We start from the raw sequence: 16438 nt of genomic DNA, 5'->3' as shown, positions 1-16438 counted from the left end.
TTAAGGTACCTCAAATCCACGTTCACAGAAGAATCACAATAAAGAGGCTGCTACTGACTTTAAGGTGCCTTGAAACGGTTTACTGCAAAACATTTATATAACTTACACAAGTATCATGTGAAAGTGAATCCGGTATCCAAACTGTTTCAGACACTGTTATTTTCTCGAGTTCCACAATTGTTCCTGTGCAAGTTGCAGCAGCTAAACCCTGGAATAAAACAGAGTTCAATGTAATAACCATTTCATACCCAACACGTTAACAAGGAAACCGTGAATTTATGCACTTAAAAAGAAAGCAGATATGCACATCAACAATAAACATTAAAAAGTACAACAAATGAATCATAGTTACAACTCAGTGCTAAAATTGCCTGGCACATTTTTGACTTCTGAAATGAAAGCATTATCGGCTGGAAAATCTGATCAAATCACAAACCATCATGCTTCTCACTACAATCTGTTGCAACTAATTCTTTATGAAAGGTATGCTGAGGAACAGATTCACACCAGAAGACTAATGAAGACAGTACTCATTTTTTTTAGCCTCTCTATTCCAATGACACAGTACAAAGCAACTGTGAAATGTTGGGTTTATGCAAAGACCTCATTAAGTGTGTCAGATTCTAAGTCAGCGCCACACTCCAGTTTGTCCATGAGCGCCATCTCTATCACACCTACAGAATGTAACCAACTTCACATATAAATCTCATTTCAACACAGTATTATCTAGTCATAAAAGTGTTGTCTTATTTCTGTTTTCCTAAATTCACCCTTCCATGTACCTTTACTGTATCAAGTTTAGTAGTGGTTCCAGTATTAATTACATTTCACATGGTAATAACAATTCTGAACCTCTCTTTCAAAAAGTATGCACTCCTTCCTGATCTTTTAGTAAGATTATTTCAAACTAATCCCTTTATCCCATTATGCCATGACCTATATTCTTCATTACTCTAGTTGAAAAGTAAAACCACCCTCATTACTCTAGCTGAAAAGTAAAACCACGCTGAGCCAGAGGTGCAAACAGCATACAAATATTTAATGAAGCGCTTTTTCGTCCTACTCACTGGTAGGACTTCTTCAGATAAAACAAGAGCGTTACACTCAGGCTTAAATATACAATGGTGTTAAATAAACAGTCACATGGTTGCAACTTTCAATATAACATAGTTGAGCACTTCTTGAATTTTCATAAGTGCAAATTTAAATATGTATTCATGAATGAGTTATTCTGTGAATGTTTTTATAGGGAAGAATATGATAGAGTGATACTATTAGTTTTATTCAAGTTAGCGTTACACCTTTTTATTGTGATGGATATAACTGTTTAATTGAAGAAGTCCTACAAGTGAGTAGGACGAAAAGCGCTTCATTAAATATTTGTATGCTGTTTGCACCTTTGGCTCAATGTGGTTTTACTTTTCAACTGTTTTTTTCATTTTCCTTAGTTTGAGTGTATTGGCCCCTCATTACTCTAGATACCTTCACTAGCAAATTCTTCTTTACAATTCTCTCCTTTACACCTTTTCCTTTTGATAATATCTTTCCACAACCTATATGTAGACTGTGTACTTTTATTCTCTACTTGTAAATACCATGTACATCCATTCTGAGAAGTGCTTTTCATTATTTATTTATGTATAGTCCTTTGGATTTGTAGGTTAACTTCAAACATAACCGAAATGATTTTACCTCCCAGGTCACTTAAATATAGGTCATGCCCAGTAGGGCTAACCTGGTAAACAAAAATGCAAAAAAGTGATGTTCTCATCACAAGCTGCTCCAAACTATCCCTACAGCAGGGTGGAATTCAAAACACATAACCAACTTAATGCTTATGAGTGCAAATTTTCATGTGTGACCAAAACAAAGTGAAAGTGAAAACTTAAGTACTGTCTGGCACTTAAAACTGAGGATTAAATCTATGAACTATTAACAAGCTGCTCCTTATGGACCAAGGTTTGATTCTCTTAGCCTTTATATGTGCCTGTGTGACCTTGGGCAATTCACTAAGGCAGTGTTTTAGGCAGTTAGGAAATTGGTCTTAACTACCTATGAATCAAAGATGATTCTGTGATGTGTACAGACAAGACGAGATCCTGGCTGAGGTATCAATATTCCATATGAAGAAAGCATACTTATCATACATACACAGACTTTTAATTATTGTCCAACACTGACATACTTCAACTATGGACATGGGATTTAATGCTGAGCTGTACAATAAGGCCTACAAAATCATGACCATCAAAGTCTTCATAGTCCAATCAAAAAGTTATAACCACCACAGGTATGAAACTGACTTTTTCAAATAAAGCCACCCTAATTAAATGTTATTTATTCCCAGATGCAAAAAACACAAACATAAATACTGCACTGCTAAAAAATTATATGATAGTTCAATACATTTTTCCTATTCCTGGAAAAGAAAAAATATAAACATGCACCAATAAATTTGTATGAGAATACTTAGCCAAATGAGCTGATCTTTGAGAAGGCCATCAGGAGTGGAAATCTGCATAAAATGTCAAAATAACAAATTTGAACAAAGTACAGTTGCGTTATCAAGTTACTGTAATGGCATATGCTTGAGTGTGGTCACTGTTGCAGTAGTAACATTAGGGAACGCTGCTGCAGGCTGACGCCTGTGGTAGCACTCTTCCCCCTTTGGCTGGGCTTGTGTCACTGTAAGATTAGACATCTTGTTATACTAGAAATTATTCAAAGGGGGGTGGCATAATGGATAAGGTCTTTACCTTAAAAGATACAAGTACAGAGTTTGTTCTGACATCTTCTAGGCTTGTTAACAGTCTGCACACTGATACCACTTTTGTAAGTTCATAAGTAAATACTAGGCTGGTACTGGACACAACCTTCTGGTTGTTTTCTTGGCTTCCCCCTGAAGATAAGGCACGACACCTGCAGCCTGCTTGTAAGCCAGCAGTCTTTAGATACTTACCTTCCTACCCAGCCTCAGCAATCAAGAAGTAAAACTGAAAGAAAAGAATGAGGCTGGACACGGATTCAATACGGATAAGGAAGGGGAAACCAGTACCTACCTTGCCCCTTACTAGCAAATAAACAGGGGACAAGGGAAGGGACCCCAGAATGTAAGAAGGCCACACTCAAACATTTACAAATAACTAAATAAAATAATTAACTAAATTAATCAATAGCTGGTACCAAATTCGAGGACAAACTAAATGCCAAGAAAAGCACCACTGTATCCTTTAGGAAGTCATCTGTCTCCGAGTTAAGCCAGTTGTTCAAGATTTGGGAACTTATGTGGACATTGACCTAGCTTTTGACCAACATGTGTCCAAGTCCTTGTGTACTGCACAGCTTATAAACAAAGGGATTGTGTTTAGATCTAGGGATGTCAATGTCCCTCTTTATTCATCCCTCATTAAGCCAATCACTGAATATAATGCCCCTCTTTGCAATGTTTCTGTCAAGACACATGCAACAACTGGAATGCTCACAGGGATTAGTAAAATGATACAAGGCCTAAATAACGTCCCACATAGACCTAATCAAAGCCCTGCCATTGTACTCTGTATCCTATAGACTGCTGAGAGGTGACCTGAGTATGGCATGCGAGGCATCCTCCGGACAAAAACTGATGCATTTACTGTATATCAGCAAGTCAAATACCAAATGCATCAGAAATACTCAAAGGATCTAAACCTCTTCTGTAGCATCAACAGAATGGTTTGGATGGAGAAGTACATCTCACAGAGGGTACCACTGCTCTGGAACAGACTCCCCATCCACATAAAACAAAGTTCACCTCCTGTGCATATTCAAGCACAACTTGGATCTGTGGATGTGAAACAGAAGAAAATTTACACCAGGACTCCCTCCTGTACTACTAATGGACAGAGGTTGTTCCTAAATGCTTTATCCCATACACGGGTTCACTCAAATGATCAATGCTATGATAACGGTTATTCTTATTGGGGTAATATATAATTATCGACCATATGGATGAATAAGGCCAATCTCTAATAAAATGGGATTGGTTAATTAAAACACAAAAAGGGAAACTGGCAAGGGCATACAGATTAGTACTTACCCAAGTACCTATGGTAAGTTGAGAACATAATTACCCAAGCTCTTCATCTGGGTCACTGTTGCAGTCATCACATTAGGCAAAATTCTTAAACCTGGCACCACACATTCTAGCACATGGCTACAGCTCATCTGGAGAAGAGACTGCCCTTTAACATGGCTGAAGTAACCCCCCCCCCCATTGCCCTGAAAACCATACCTAACCTGTAATGTTTAGAAACTATGTACTGAAACCCAGATGGCTACTTCCAAAATGTGTCATGTACTAACCCATTTTAGAAAGGCAATAGTAGTAGCAGTGGCATTTATACAGTTTCAAGAAACTGTAGTTGGTGGCTAAACCTTTAGCAATGCCAGCTTTTCTAATATAAAATTGACATTCCAAGCTGGAACTGTCTGTCTAGGAGGTCCAAGACAGAGGAGCACTTCAAAAATTGCCGTCTGTTGTTCTGGATGCCAGGAGAGGCCATAAGTAACAGACAGGCAGAGATGGCTGAAGAGTGCACCCTTACAGAAATCTAAGCTTTGCCAGTGCAGAAAAACATCTTTGAACTGTGGCTGCTTTAACATATGTAGTGTGTAGTTTCCTCCTTTGGCACCAGGGGGGAAATTATTCCTCTTGGTTAGCAAACACCTCCATGTACTTGGCCTCCTAGCCTCCTTCATGACGAACATTTTGCAATAAAGTCCCTCACAAGGAATGTTATATCTTCTCAACTAACAGATTCATTGTGGCCAGGTTGGGGTTAATGAGGGACACCACACATGGTGACAAGAAATTAACATACTGAGGCAGCATGCGAGTGGTCTCCTTTAACTGTAGCTGACGGCAGAACCAATGCTGCCCGGGTCAGAAGGGAGCAATCAACATGACTTCCAGACCCTTCTCGATCTTCTGAATAATCCCGGGGGAGCAAGAGAATAGGAGTTAAAGCACACAAAAACACGCCAAACTTAAACCGAATGCATATACCTGCCAGGCATTGCTGTGGCAAATTTCAGAAGCAGTATTTCTGCTGTTACTCATTTGGAGAAGCAAATAGGCCTCTCTCTGTCACACCAGCTGTTGATCACCAGAAATGCCTCTTGTGTAACATCCACTTGTGTGGATCTGCAGAGATCATGCTTAGATTGTCTGCCATGGTATTCTCCTAGCTGAGGATGCACGAAGCACAAAGATGTAGCGTGAACTGCAGAGCTAGTTTTAAAAACCACCACACATAGATAAGAATGGGTTCTCCTCCATCATACTTATGTACTACATTAAACTGGTGTTGCCTGTGACACCCTCCATCATCCCAGGTACCTTGAAATCTTTCAGCATACAGGTACTTGCCAGCATCTTCTTACTGTTTAATAAGGTGCTGTCCTAACATGTCCATTTGCCCTGTAATTGATATCCAGATTGTGGGCACCCCAGCCCTGTTCCGAGGCTTCTGTTGTCATAGTCTGACTGGAATGGTTGCTCTGAATGGTGTTCCCTAAAGTTTTCAGATTTGTACCACTCACCCATCTAATTCCCTCTAGTATTACTGATATCCTAGCTTCTAAGGGGTCCACCTGTTGACCCAATGAGTTTCACAGGAACCACTGTCTTTTCTGATGTGTGGTCTGGCTAGAAAAAACACTTAGACTAGTGAATACCATGTGGTCCAGGATGCACAAATGTTAATATGATTGTCCAATGTAGTCTGTCTGCCATGGTTAGAACAGGTATATTATGCCACTTCTCCATGGGAAGGAGCACTATGCAGAAGCTAGTATCCAAAGAGGGCCCCTGAGAAAATCTATTCTCTGGGAAGGAAACAGCCATATTTTTCCAAGGATGTATGCTGTCCACAGATATAAATAGGCAACTGGGGTAATACAGTGTTAGGGATTTAAATAACTGTAGATGCTCAAGTATAAACAGACATCCACCAACCACACTGGCATAGGAATCCAAAAATAAATAAAGAAAGCACAAGGCTGTTCACCACCTTCATTTATTTTCAAGAACACTTCAGTCTGGTACCTTGGCCATTCACCTTCACATGATAATTCACTTCCTGCCAAAGGTAACTTCTATACAACCCGTATAAAAAAAGTTACCTTTGGCTGTAAGTGAATTATCCTGTGTAGGTGAATGGCCAAGGTACCAGACTGAAGTGTTCATGAAAATAAATGAAGGTGGTGAACAGCCTTGTGTTTTCTTTCTGAATTTTTAGATTTCTATGCCAGTGTGGTTGGTGGATGTTTTAATATGATGTTGGATTTAGCAGAGGCTGTTACAGGTGTTTTTCGGACACCACTGGTTCAGGATAAATTCCTGTTTGCTGACTTGTTTTGCAGGAGAGAATACAAGTTAGCTTCCAATGATTCATGGCTTATGATTAATGAGGATGATTTTTGTGAGAAATGTTAAAGATTGGAGAGACTTGTGCTTAAAGAAGTCACCTTATTCTATGATATTTAACTGCTGGAGAAATATCTAAGCTTGGACATTACCATGAGGGGTTAGATGGTTGACCGTTTGCCGGCTGGTGAGTTTAATGAGGAAGAGATGGATTTGGTGGAAGCAGGTGTTATTGCAGTGTACTTTGGGCTGGCTCCAGAAATTGAGAGAGAGAGAATTTAAGGTCGCACAGCAAGTTACAAAATGCATTCAAGCAGTTGCAAAATGTCTTGCTGAATGAAATGCTGGAATCTACCTTCTCTAGCAAAATGAAGGAATTAATGGTAAAAAATTGAGAAGGTGGAATCCAAGATTAATCATCAGAAGAAGAAAAAGTTGAATATGGACATAAAGGATTTTGAGAGCGGCCTTATTTATTCTTGGCAACATAAGCTGCATCTTGGAAAGTCAAGGGTTAGGTCTGCAGAAGGCTGTTCCAATGCAATGCGTGATTCTTCCTTTTCTTCTGTTGAAGCTATGTCTAGCAAGGAGAGTGTTTCTTTAATGTGCAAGCAGGACAACTTAGAATACATGGAGATTATGCTGGAAGCTCATTCTTTCCAAACGGTTGAGGAAGGGGATGGAAAGGTCGAGGCAGTGGGAAAAAGAACTTGTTTTTTTCCATTTCTTTTGGACATTTTTTGGACTAATTTTGAACTCAAGAGTAAGTTGTATGACTTTAAACCTGATTACTATTAATTTATCTGATTTAAATATTTTGGATGCAGCTAAATGTGTGCTGATGAGGGGTGCAAAGTTTGTACCCACGAAAGTACCTACATTAGCAGAAATTATGACTGATGTAAAAAAAAAAATTTAGGTAGCTGCACCTGCATGTATATTTTCAAGGTAGACATGGAAAACAAAATGTTGATAAAAATATAGAAGCAATGAATGACAGTAATTCTTGGTTGAATTTGTCTATGATACTGGCTTTTTGGACCCTGTTATTTCAGACGTTTGGGAGTATGGGGAAGTAAATGAACTGACTAACAACTTTTTCTGTACAGGAAATGGCAAATTAGACGTTCCTTATTTTCCTTGTGATAACTATTTTGAACATCCCAAAATTTCTACAGCTATTTGACCTTTTGAAAACATATTATGTAAGAAAGCAAAATTTAAATTTGAGAAATTGGTAAATAGTAGTAAAAGTTACAATTTAAAAGATGAATAGATGGCCCTGCAGCATCTTCGGACAGGGCTTGTTGATGTATTTAGGCAGGCACATAAGGGGGCAACTGGATTATCATGAGTAAGACCAAGTATCTTAAAATTGTTAATGAACTAGTTTCAGATAAAGAGTAATGTGCTGTATTGCCCCACAACACCGTCATCTCAATTAACTCACTGTTCCTTGAAATTTTGGAAAAGAGAGGAAGGTTAGGTTTCCTCACACCTATGGATGTAAAGAAGTTGCATATTTCTAAACCAAAAGTTCCTGTATTTTATGAAATCCCTAAGGCGCATAAATATTTCGGGGACCCTCCAGGTAGACCCATTGTGTCAGGAATCGATTCGTACAGTAGAGAGTCCATTATCCGAAAGTCAATCATCAGAAAAGTCAATTATCAGAACCAGCCTTCAAAAGTTTTGTGGTAGGAAAAACCAAAGTCTGAATATGTAAACATCATATGCATTTGCTTGAGTATGTTTTTTTGAGCTTGTAGCCAGCTCGTGTGTGAAAAATATTCTTTACTGTCCACTGGAATCACTGAATGGTTCATAGGTAGGTACTAGGCTATCTGCCTGAGGGCATTTATAAGCCTAGCCAGAGTGTGTCGGCTTTCACCGTCCCATTGATTAACTGATCCTCCGTCAAGCAGAGCAAATGAAGTGATCCCAGGGGTGTATTTTCTGTTACCCATCCACTCGTTAAGGTTTCTCCTGAAGAGCGTTAGTGAGGGGCTCTGCCTGATGTAATTTGGAATTTTGTTCCAAAGCATGGGGAGTCTCTGACAGGAATCTATCCCTCCAGCATGTTCTATTTATTGTTGTGGCAAGGTTTAGCTCACTAGAGCGCGTGGCTCGCAGTGACTTGGATTTCTTTAGGAGAAGCATGTCCATCATTTCTGAGTTGGACATGGCTTTGTAAGTCAGGCAGAGATCACCTCTGAGTAAGCGATATGCCACTGAGTAAAGCTGGAGTTTTTTCAGTCGGGCTGCATAGGACGTATGTTTGAGACCAGTAATCCTCTTGGTGAGGTACTTTTGTGGTCTTTCCAGCTGTTGGAAGTGTCTTGTGAGGTACATCCCAAATGGGGCATTGTACTCTATGATGCGTCTAATGAGTGATGAGTAGAGGGGCACTATAACCTCTATTTCTAGATGCAAACCCTTTAGTAATTAGATGGGCCATATAGAAGGATTTTCTAATTACTTTGGCAATATGATTGTCAAAAAAGAGATTACTATCTACCTGGGTCCCCAGATCTCTTATTACCTCTTCTGTATTAAGGGGGCTGCCACCTATGTGGTAATTCGTGGGTGTTTTGTTTTTCCCAAATGGGATGACTATGCATTTTTTGGCATTTAGTTTGAGGCCATGACTTCGACACCAGGTGTCCGTCTCAGTAAGGCCCTTTTGGAGGATGTCCGTGTCAGCCAGAGAGTCAATTATGGCTCCCAGTTTGCAGTCATCGGTGAACCTGGTTAGCCACCGTCCTGTACTTCTGAGAAGTATATGCCAAACAGTACGGGTCCCAGGACAGACCCTTGTGGGACGCCACTTGTGACTGGTTTAGAGTCGGACCTGGAGCCTGCTATTCTTACCGTGCCAGTTCTGTCTGTAAGCCAGTTGGCAACCCATCTCGTGACATAGGGGTTTATGTTCTGGCTGGTGAGTTTTTCTGTAATACCAGAGTGGGGAATGGTGTTTAAAGCCTCGGCGAGGTCAAGGTAGGCTGTGTGAGCCACCTTTCCCTCGTCTATGGCCTTGGTGACTGTCTCGAAGAAGTCAACCAGGTTTTGTAGGCATGATCTGCCCTTAATAATGCCGAACTGGGTCATGATCTGCTCTTAACAATGCTGAACTGGGTTGGGTCAAGTGTTTGGCAGTTTCCAATGTCTTTGTTAATGAGTTCCATGATGATGCATTCCATAGCCTTGCAGACAAGGCTAGTCAGGCTTATGGGGCGATAGTTACCAGGGTCAGTTGTGGCCCCTCCTTTGTGGAGAGGAATAACAGTTGCTGTGCACCATTCTATGGGCACGTAGCCTGTGGAGAGGCTGAGGCTGAACAGCATGTTTAGGTGGGGGGTTAGTTCGTGCAAGACGCAGCCTGGGATACCATCTGGTCTCACTGACGCTGTGTTTTTGGCTTTTGAAAGGGCTGTTTTCATCTATGCGTCTGTGATTTTTGGGACACTACACTTTTTCGGTATTGTTGTGGGCCCTTTTGGACCAGGTTTCAGTTACTGCACAGATGTCGACGTTCTCCATACTGAGGAGTGCTTCGAGCGCGTGCATTTTGAGATTTAAACTCCTGGTGTTGAGCAGCATAACCCTCAGTTAATTGTGCTGTTTATGGAGGTGGGTTTGACTTATGAGCCTTGCCTAAAAAAGGCACTATGGGGGGCAGCAAGAGCCTTGGCCAGTATTCGAAAGCCTAGAGGTGACAGATGCAAGATGTCTCTTGCGAAGAAACGCGGCTTGTCGAGCATGTCGTCCCAGGCTGACAGACACTGGAATCCCTTTGAATTACATCAGAAGTTTAGCCAATTGTTGAAATTGATCATTTTTTCTTTATACTGAGGTATCATTCTTGGTGAGGGCAGGTTGCTAATCAGGGTCATACCAGCCTGGGCTACATGACCAGAGAGCTCTTCCATGTCTCTTTTCATGTAGTCCAGGGAGTAATGTCTCAGATCATTCACACCAACATAAACAATGATGGAGTCATATTTGTACTTGTTCTGGAGTGACCCGAATGCTTGTGTTATGTGGCGGATTCTGGCTCCCGACAGGCAGCTAACAGCAACCTTCTGCTTGTCCAGCCTAGTGAGTGGGACGTCAGTGTGCCTGACTATAGAGTCACCTATTACTAGTGTGTTAGGTATGTTATTTCACCTTAAGAGATGTGATTGTGCGGCACACTGATTTTGTGTTTTATGTGTTGTCTGGTTTGTGATGGGAAGTGCAGATTGTTTGGGTGTCTGCTTTGGAAGTCTCTGAAGCGTTTGCAGGTTTTTATTTAGAGCCTCCGAGTAGGATTTTGTGTATTTATGTGTATTTTTTGCCAGTGCTGTTTTAGTAGGTCTGTGTGCAGCTGGAGGTGTGGTGCAAGTGTTAAGCTTCTCCTCTTGACTGTCTGTTCCAGTCTTGGGTGGAGACAGCTTAGCTTCCAGTTTGGCTGTATAATTGCATCTCTCGCATATGTTAGTGTTTTGTGGTTGGAGGAGAGGGTTGTCTGTGTACATGAGGCAGTTGGAACACTGCCTCAGGATACCCAGATTCACCAGCTGGACTGGAAAGTGCACCTGAAGTTGCCCTTTGGTCATGCCTGAATAGTAGGGTGAGCTGCTTAGTCGCTTGGTTGGTGAGGGGTGAATAAAGAGCCTTGCCCTGCTGGGCAATCACTGTTAGGGTATATTAGTGCTTGCTATTAGGTGTGAGCAAGTACTGGGCTGTAAGATGCTTTTTGAGTGCTTAGGTTGAGAGTTAGACTAGTTTCAAGGGAAAAACTGAAGAGGAGACTTAGTGGAGCTGGGAATAATTTAACCGTAGCTAACAGGCACAGCCCGGTGCGCAAAACCATGCAAATGCAGTTTTTATAGTAGGGAAATGAAAGCGATAGAAATTAGCCCAAAATGGCCAATAAACTATTAACTTCTGGGCTGGTACCACTCCTCCAGGGACAGACAGGTTGCTCAAAGCTCTCCTCTCTCACAGGTGAAGAGAAAAACTTCCTTCTATCCAAGTAAGGTATGGGCAACTCAGAAACTAGTATCACAGCCCTGAATTCAGCACTAGCCTGAAAACTGGACTGTACTAGCTTAGAAAGGCAGGAAAAAAGGAATTTTTTTGAAAAGATAAGGCAAAAACAGTAAAAAATACACTTAAAACATCTTTAAATGACAACAAACAACCAGAAAAGGCTATCGCACTTTAGTGTGTAGCCTACAACAGTTAAATTATTTAAACAAAAACAACTTTTTAAAAGTGCAGGCAGTCAAATAAGTACAATATGTTAAAAAAACAAGCTTTTAAATCACAATAAACGGTGGAAAATCTGCATTTAGGCAGAAAACAGTTAAGTACAGCAAGAAAATACAGAAAACTGATAACTAATTACTCCAAAGTCTCTCTTCTAAGCTAGAAGGTTTGTATCAGTTTAAGGCTTTCTAGTGCTATCCAGTAGGTTAGTTACAGGAAAGATGGGGAACAAGCGCAGATGTGGCCTTTTAAACCAGAAAGTTGAAAGAGACGGACAAACTGTCCAAATGGTCAATAAACTACAATTTCTGGGCCAAGAACCTCTCCTCTCATAGCATGCTACCTAGTGCTTACTACTCCCACTGATGAGCTAGAAGGCTTTCTTCCAACATAGAAAGGCTTGCGGGGCTCAGAAGCTTACCAACAGTCCTGGATACAGCAACTCTGTATCTGGACTAGGCTAGTTACAGGAAAGGTGGGAAACATGTGCAAGTGCGGCTTTTAAACCAGAACGTTGAAAGAGATGGAAAAAACTGCCCAAACGGCCAATAGCTACAATTTCTGGGCCAGGAACCACTCCTCTTGTGGTAGATAGGCTACCTAATGCTTACCACTCACACTGATAAGCTAGAAGGCTTCCCTCCAACACAGAAAGGCTTGGGGGGCTCAGATGCTTACAAAGAGTCCTGAATACAGCAAATCTGTACCTGGACTAGACTAGTTACAGGAAAGGCGGGGAACAAGTACAAACGTAGGCTTTTAAGCCAGCAAGTTGAAAGAGATGGAAAACTGCCCAAATAAACTACAATTTCTGGGCCAAAACTCACTCTTCACATGGAGGATAGGCTACCTAGTGCTTACCACTCCAACTGATAAGCTAGAAGGCTTCCCCTCCAACACAAAGGCTTGGGGGGCTCAAAAGCTTACTAACAATCCTGGATACACCAACTCTGTAACTGGACTAGGCTAGTTATAGGAAAGGCGGGAAACAGGCACAAGTGTGGCTTTCAAACCAGAAAGTTGAAAGATGGAAAAAACTGCTCAAACAGCCAATAGCTACAATTTCTGGGCGAGGGACCACTCCTCTTGTGGTAGATAGGCTACCTGATGCTTACCACTCCCACTGATAAGCTAGAAGGCTTCCCTCCAACACAGAAAGGCTTGGGGGGCTCAGATGCTTACAAAGAGTCCTGAATACAGCAAATCTGTACCTGGACTAGACTAGTTACAGGAAAGGCGGGGAACAAGTACAAACGTAGGCTTTTAAGCCAGCAAGTTGAAAGAGATGGAAAACTGCCCAAATAAACTACAATTTCTGGGCCAAAACTCACTCTTCACGTGGAGGATAGGCTACCTAGTGCTTACCACTCCAACTGATAAGCTAGAAGGCTTCCCCTCCAACACAAAGGCTTGGGGGGCTCAAAAGCTTACTAACAATCCTGGATACACCAACTCTGTAACTGGACTAGGCTAGTTATAGGAAAGGCGGGAAACAGGCACAAGTGTGGCTTTCAAACCAGAAAGTTGAAAGAAATGGAAAAAACTGCTCAAACAGCCAATAGCTACAATTTCTGGGCGAGGGACCACTCCTCTTGTGGTAGATAGGCTACCTGATGCTTACCACTCCCACTGATAAGCTAGAAGGCTTCCCTCCAACACAGAAAGGCTTGGGGGCTTAGAAGCTTACAAAGAGTCCTGGATACAGCAAATCTGTACCTGGATGTCTATAGACTAGTACCAGGAAAGGCAGAAAACAAGCACACACAGACTATTAACTCAGAAGGTTGAAAGAGAGGGAAAAGCTTTCCAAACGGCCAATAAACTATAATTTCTGGGCCAGAAACCACTCCTCCTGTGGTAGATAGGTTACCTAGTGCTTACCACTCCCACTGATAAGCTAGAAGGCTTCTCTCCAACACAGAAGGGCTTGGGGGGGCTCAGAAGCTTACCACAGTCCTGGATACAGCAAATCTGTACCTGGACTACACTAGTTATAGGAAAGGCAGGGAACAAATGCAAAATGGGCTTTTAACCAGAAAGTAGAAAGAGATGGAAAATCTGCCCAAATGGCCAATGAACTATAATTTCAGGGCCAAAACCCACTCTTCCCATGGTAGATAGGCTACCTAGTGCTTACCACCTCCCACTGATAAGCTAGAAGGCTTCCCTCCAACAGAGAAAGGCTTGGGGAGCTCAGAAGCTTACCAACAGTCCTGGATACAGCAAGTCTGTATCTGGACTTGACTAGTTGCAGGAAACGAGCTTAGAATTTTTTTTTTGTTACAGAAAAGCAGCTAAAACAGCAGTAAATACAATTCAAATTGTAGTGCAGGCCAGCACACCCAAGTGCATAGTAACACTATGGCAAATAAAGTTCAAATAAATGCAATTAAATTAACAAATGACTAAAAAATCAAGTGCAAAAGGCAGTAAATTAGAAGGCTACTAACAAGCAGTAATAAGTGCAGAGTAAGAGCAACTGAACAGATAGCATGCAGAAGAGCAACTAAGACAGTTACAGTAAGAGCAGCAGAATAAAAAAATATATATTTTTTTTTTGAGGGAGGGAACAGAGCAGGATTAAGATGCTACAGGGGTTGTCCTTCCCAAATGCTCTCTTTGTACACAGTAGGAGTGCCTGAAATCAGAATATGATCTCACTGCACTCAGTTGAGTGAGAAAATGAGATGGGCCCAGAAGGAGCATCCAAATACAAATCTACAAGAGGGGCGGGCAATTTCAAAGCCACCAACATTAACACCAAAACAAAAACAGGGAGGGTGGGTGAGGAACTAACTGTAGAGAGACAGCCACAACTTCAGTTGAGTTAATACTCAGTGGAAAACACAAATAAATAAATTAAATACAGTACTATATGCAAAAGAGAAGATAAAAGTGTACTTAAATTCACTTATACGCCAAGCTAATTTCAGGTAGATGTTAGCCGGGCAAAGCTCTGATATTAAACAGAGATAACTCAAAATGTACCACTTACATAAGGCAAGAATGTCAGTGAAGAGGTGAAACTACCCCCCATTGCTACCAATGGCTACACAGAAATTCTAAAAGTACTCTGTGGAGAGACAGCCACAACTTCAGTTGAGTTAATATTCAGTGGAAAACACAAATAAATAAATTAAATACCGTACTATATACAAAAGAGCAGATAAAAGTGTACTTAAATTCATTTGTACGTCCAGCTGATTTCAGGTAGATGTTAGTCGGGCAAAGCTCTGATATTAAGCAAAGATGTAAAGTGTATTCCTGCGTGCAGAAAAGTGTGTGAAAAATATTCTTTACTGTCCATTGGAATCGCTAAATGGTTGAAAAGCGTATTCCTGTGTGCAGAAAAAGGAAAGGATTTTAGAAGTTTTTTATCCAGTTCAATATTATGTTTGATTATCCTAACTACACTAGGTCCCATTTCGTTCGGATATTCGACTCTCTACTGTATTTGCAAAATGTAGGGATATTTTTGGATGGTCAGCTTAAGAAATATTTGCAAAGAGAACTAGCACATGTTAAAATACTTTGGAACTTTGTGATATGTTGAAAGGGATTAAGTGGGGGGAGAATTTATTTTGGGCAATGGTTGATGTTAGTTCATTTTATACTAACATCGATTTAAGATGAGATTTGGAAGCAATAAATAGTGTAGTGAGGGAGGGACCTTACACCTCTTTTCTGATTCTGATACTGGAATTTTTTTAACAAAAAATAATTGTGTGTTAAGCAAATGAAATTTTCTTAGAAAGGGCACTGTGATGGGTGGCCCCATTTTCTCCTACCTATGCTATAATGTATACGGGAGAATTTGAAAAGAAAATTTTGTACGTCTAGATTTTTATCCGAACATGTAGTAGTGTACAGGAAATATATAGATGACTTTTTTTTTTATTTGTAAAGATAAGGAAGTGGATTTTGTGGGGTTCATGGATATGCACTGCCTCAGGTTCACCTATCAAACGAACAAACAACCCATCCAATTTTTGGATGTGGAATTCTATACAGAGCAGTGTTGTACTATACAACACAAACCATATTGGAAAAAGACAGCAGTTAACTTTTTGCATGCTACCAGCATGCACCCCCCCCCCAATTTAATTAATTCTCTTCCTTATGGGGAATTTAGGAGGATTTTCTTTAGTACTTCAGAAGAGAAATGTAAAGGAGAACTGAATGAGGTGAAGTGTAGATTATAGTGCTCATGGGTATTTGGAGGGTACAATAAATGAGACTAGAAAGAAATTGGATAAAATAAGCAGTACCAAGCAGGGAGGAAAGTATGATGTGAAACAGTGGAATAGTTTTGGGCAGTTTAAAGGACATACAGCAGGTCAGTTAGATAATGACAAAAAAAATTCTTTGTTGCCAGATATTCACCTTTTTCTGAAACTCTGGAAGATTTAGTTAGAAATGTATGGCATGAGGTATGTCAGGATGATATAGTAGGAGAATTTTTCCTAAACACATAACTTTTTTGTACGGCAGATATAATTTGTAAAAATACTTCTCCAAAGCAAACTTCATGCTACTCAAGTCAGAAGTGACAAACTTCATGACACCCATGCAGACAGGAACTGAAAGTTCGACTGCTGAATCCTACACTAAGGCACTGTACAAGCACATCCACTCGTGCATGAACAGTGCCATCCCAAATAGAACAAAGACGCTGTCCTCCACAAAAAGGAAGCCAATCTGGTGGTCCCCTGCCATAAACAAACTTTACAACAGGGACGAAACTGTTGCAGAAGAGGAAAATCCCAGGATGCAAAAAAC

At 40.8% G+C, this 16438-nt stretch overlaps 1 protein-coding gene across 1 annotated transcript in view; it reads right to left on the bottom strand.

The window, feature by feature from the left end:
- Positions 1-16438, bottom strand: part of TDRD6 (tudor domain containing 6) — a gene marked incomplete at its 3' end in the record, with an annotated part of 543290 nt that overhangs the window by 318034 nt on the left and 208818 nt on the right. The window contains exon 9 of the mRNA XM_044062624.1: positions 107-208. Within this exon, the coding sequence (XP_043918559.1) occupies positions 107-208 (102 nt within the window). The remainder of the gene's footprint in view (positions 1-106; positions 209-16438) is intronic.

The sequence above is a fragment of the Protopterus annectens genome, chromosome 2.part1 (genome assembly GCF_019279795.1).
Source record: "Protopterus annectens isolate FY-2018-M chromosome 2.part1, PAN1.0, whole genome shotgun sequence".
Lineage (NCBI taxonomy): Eukaryota > Metazoa > Chordata > Ceratodontiformes > Protopteridae > Protopterus > Protopterus annectens.
The sequence above is the reverse complement of the archived record's forward strand: the minus strand, read 5'-3'. Positions and strand labels throughout refer to the sequence as shown.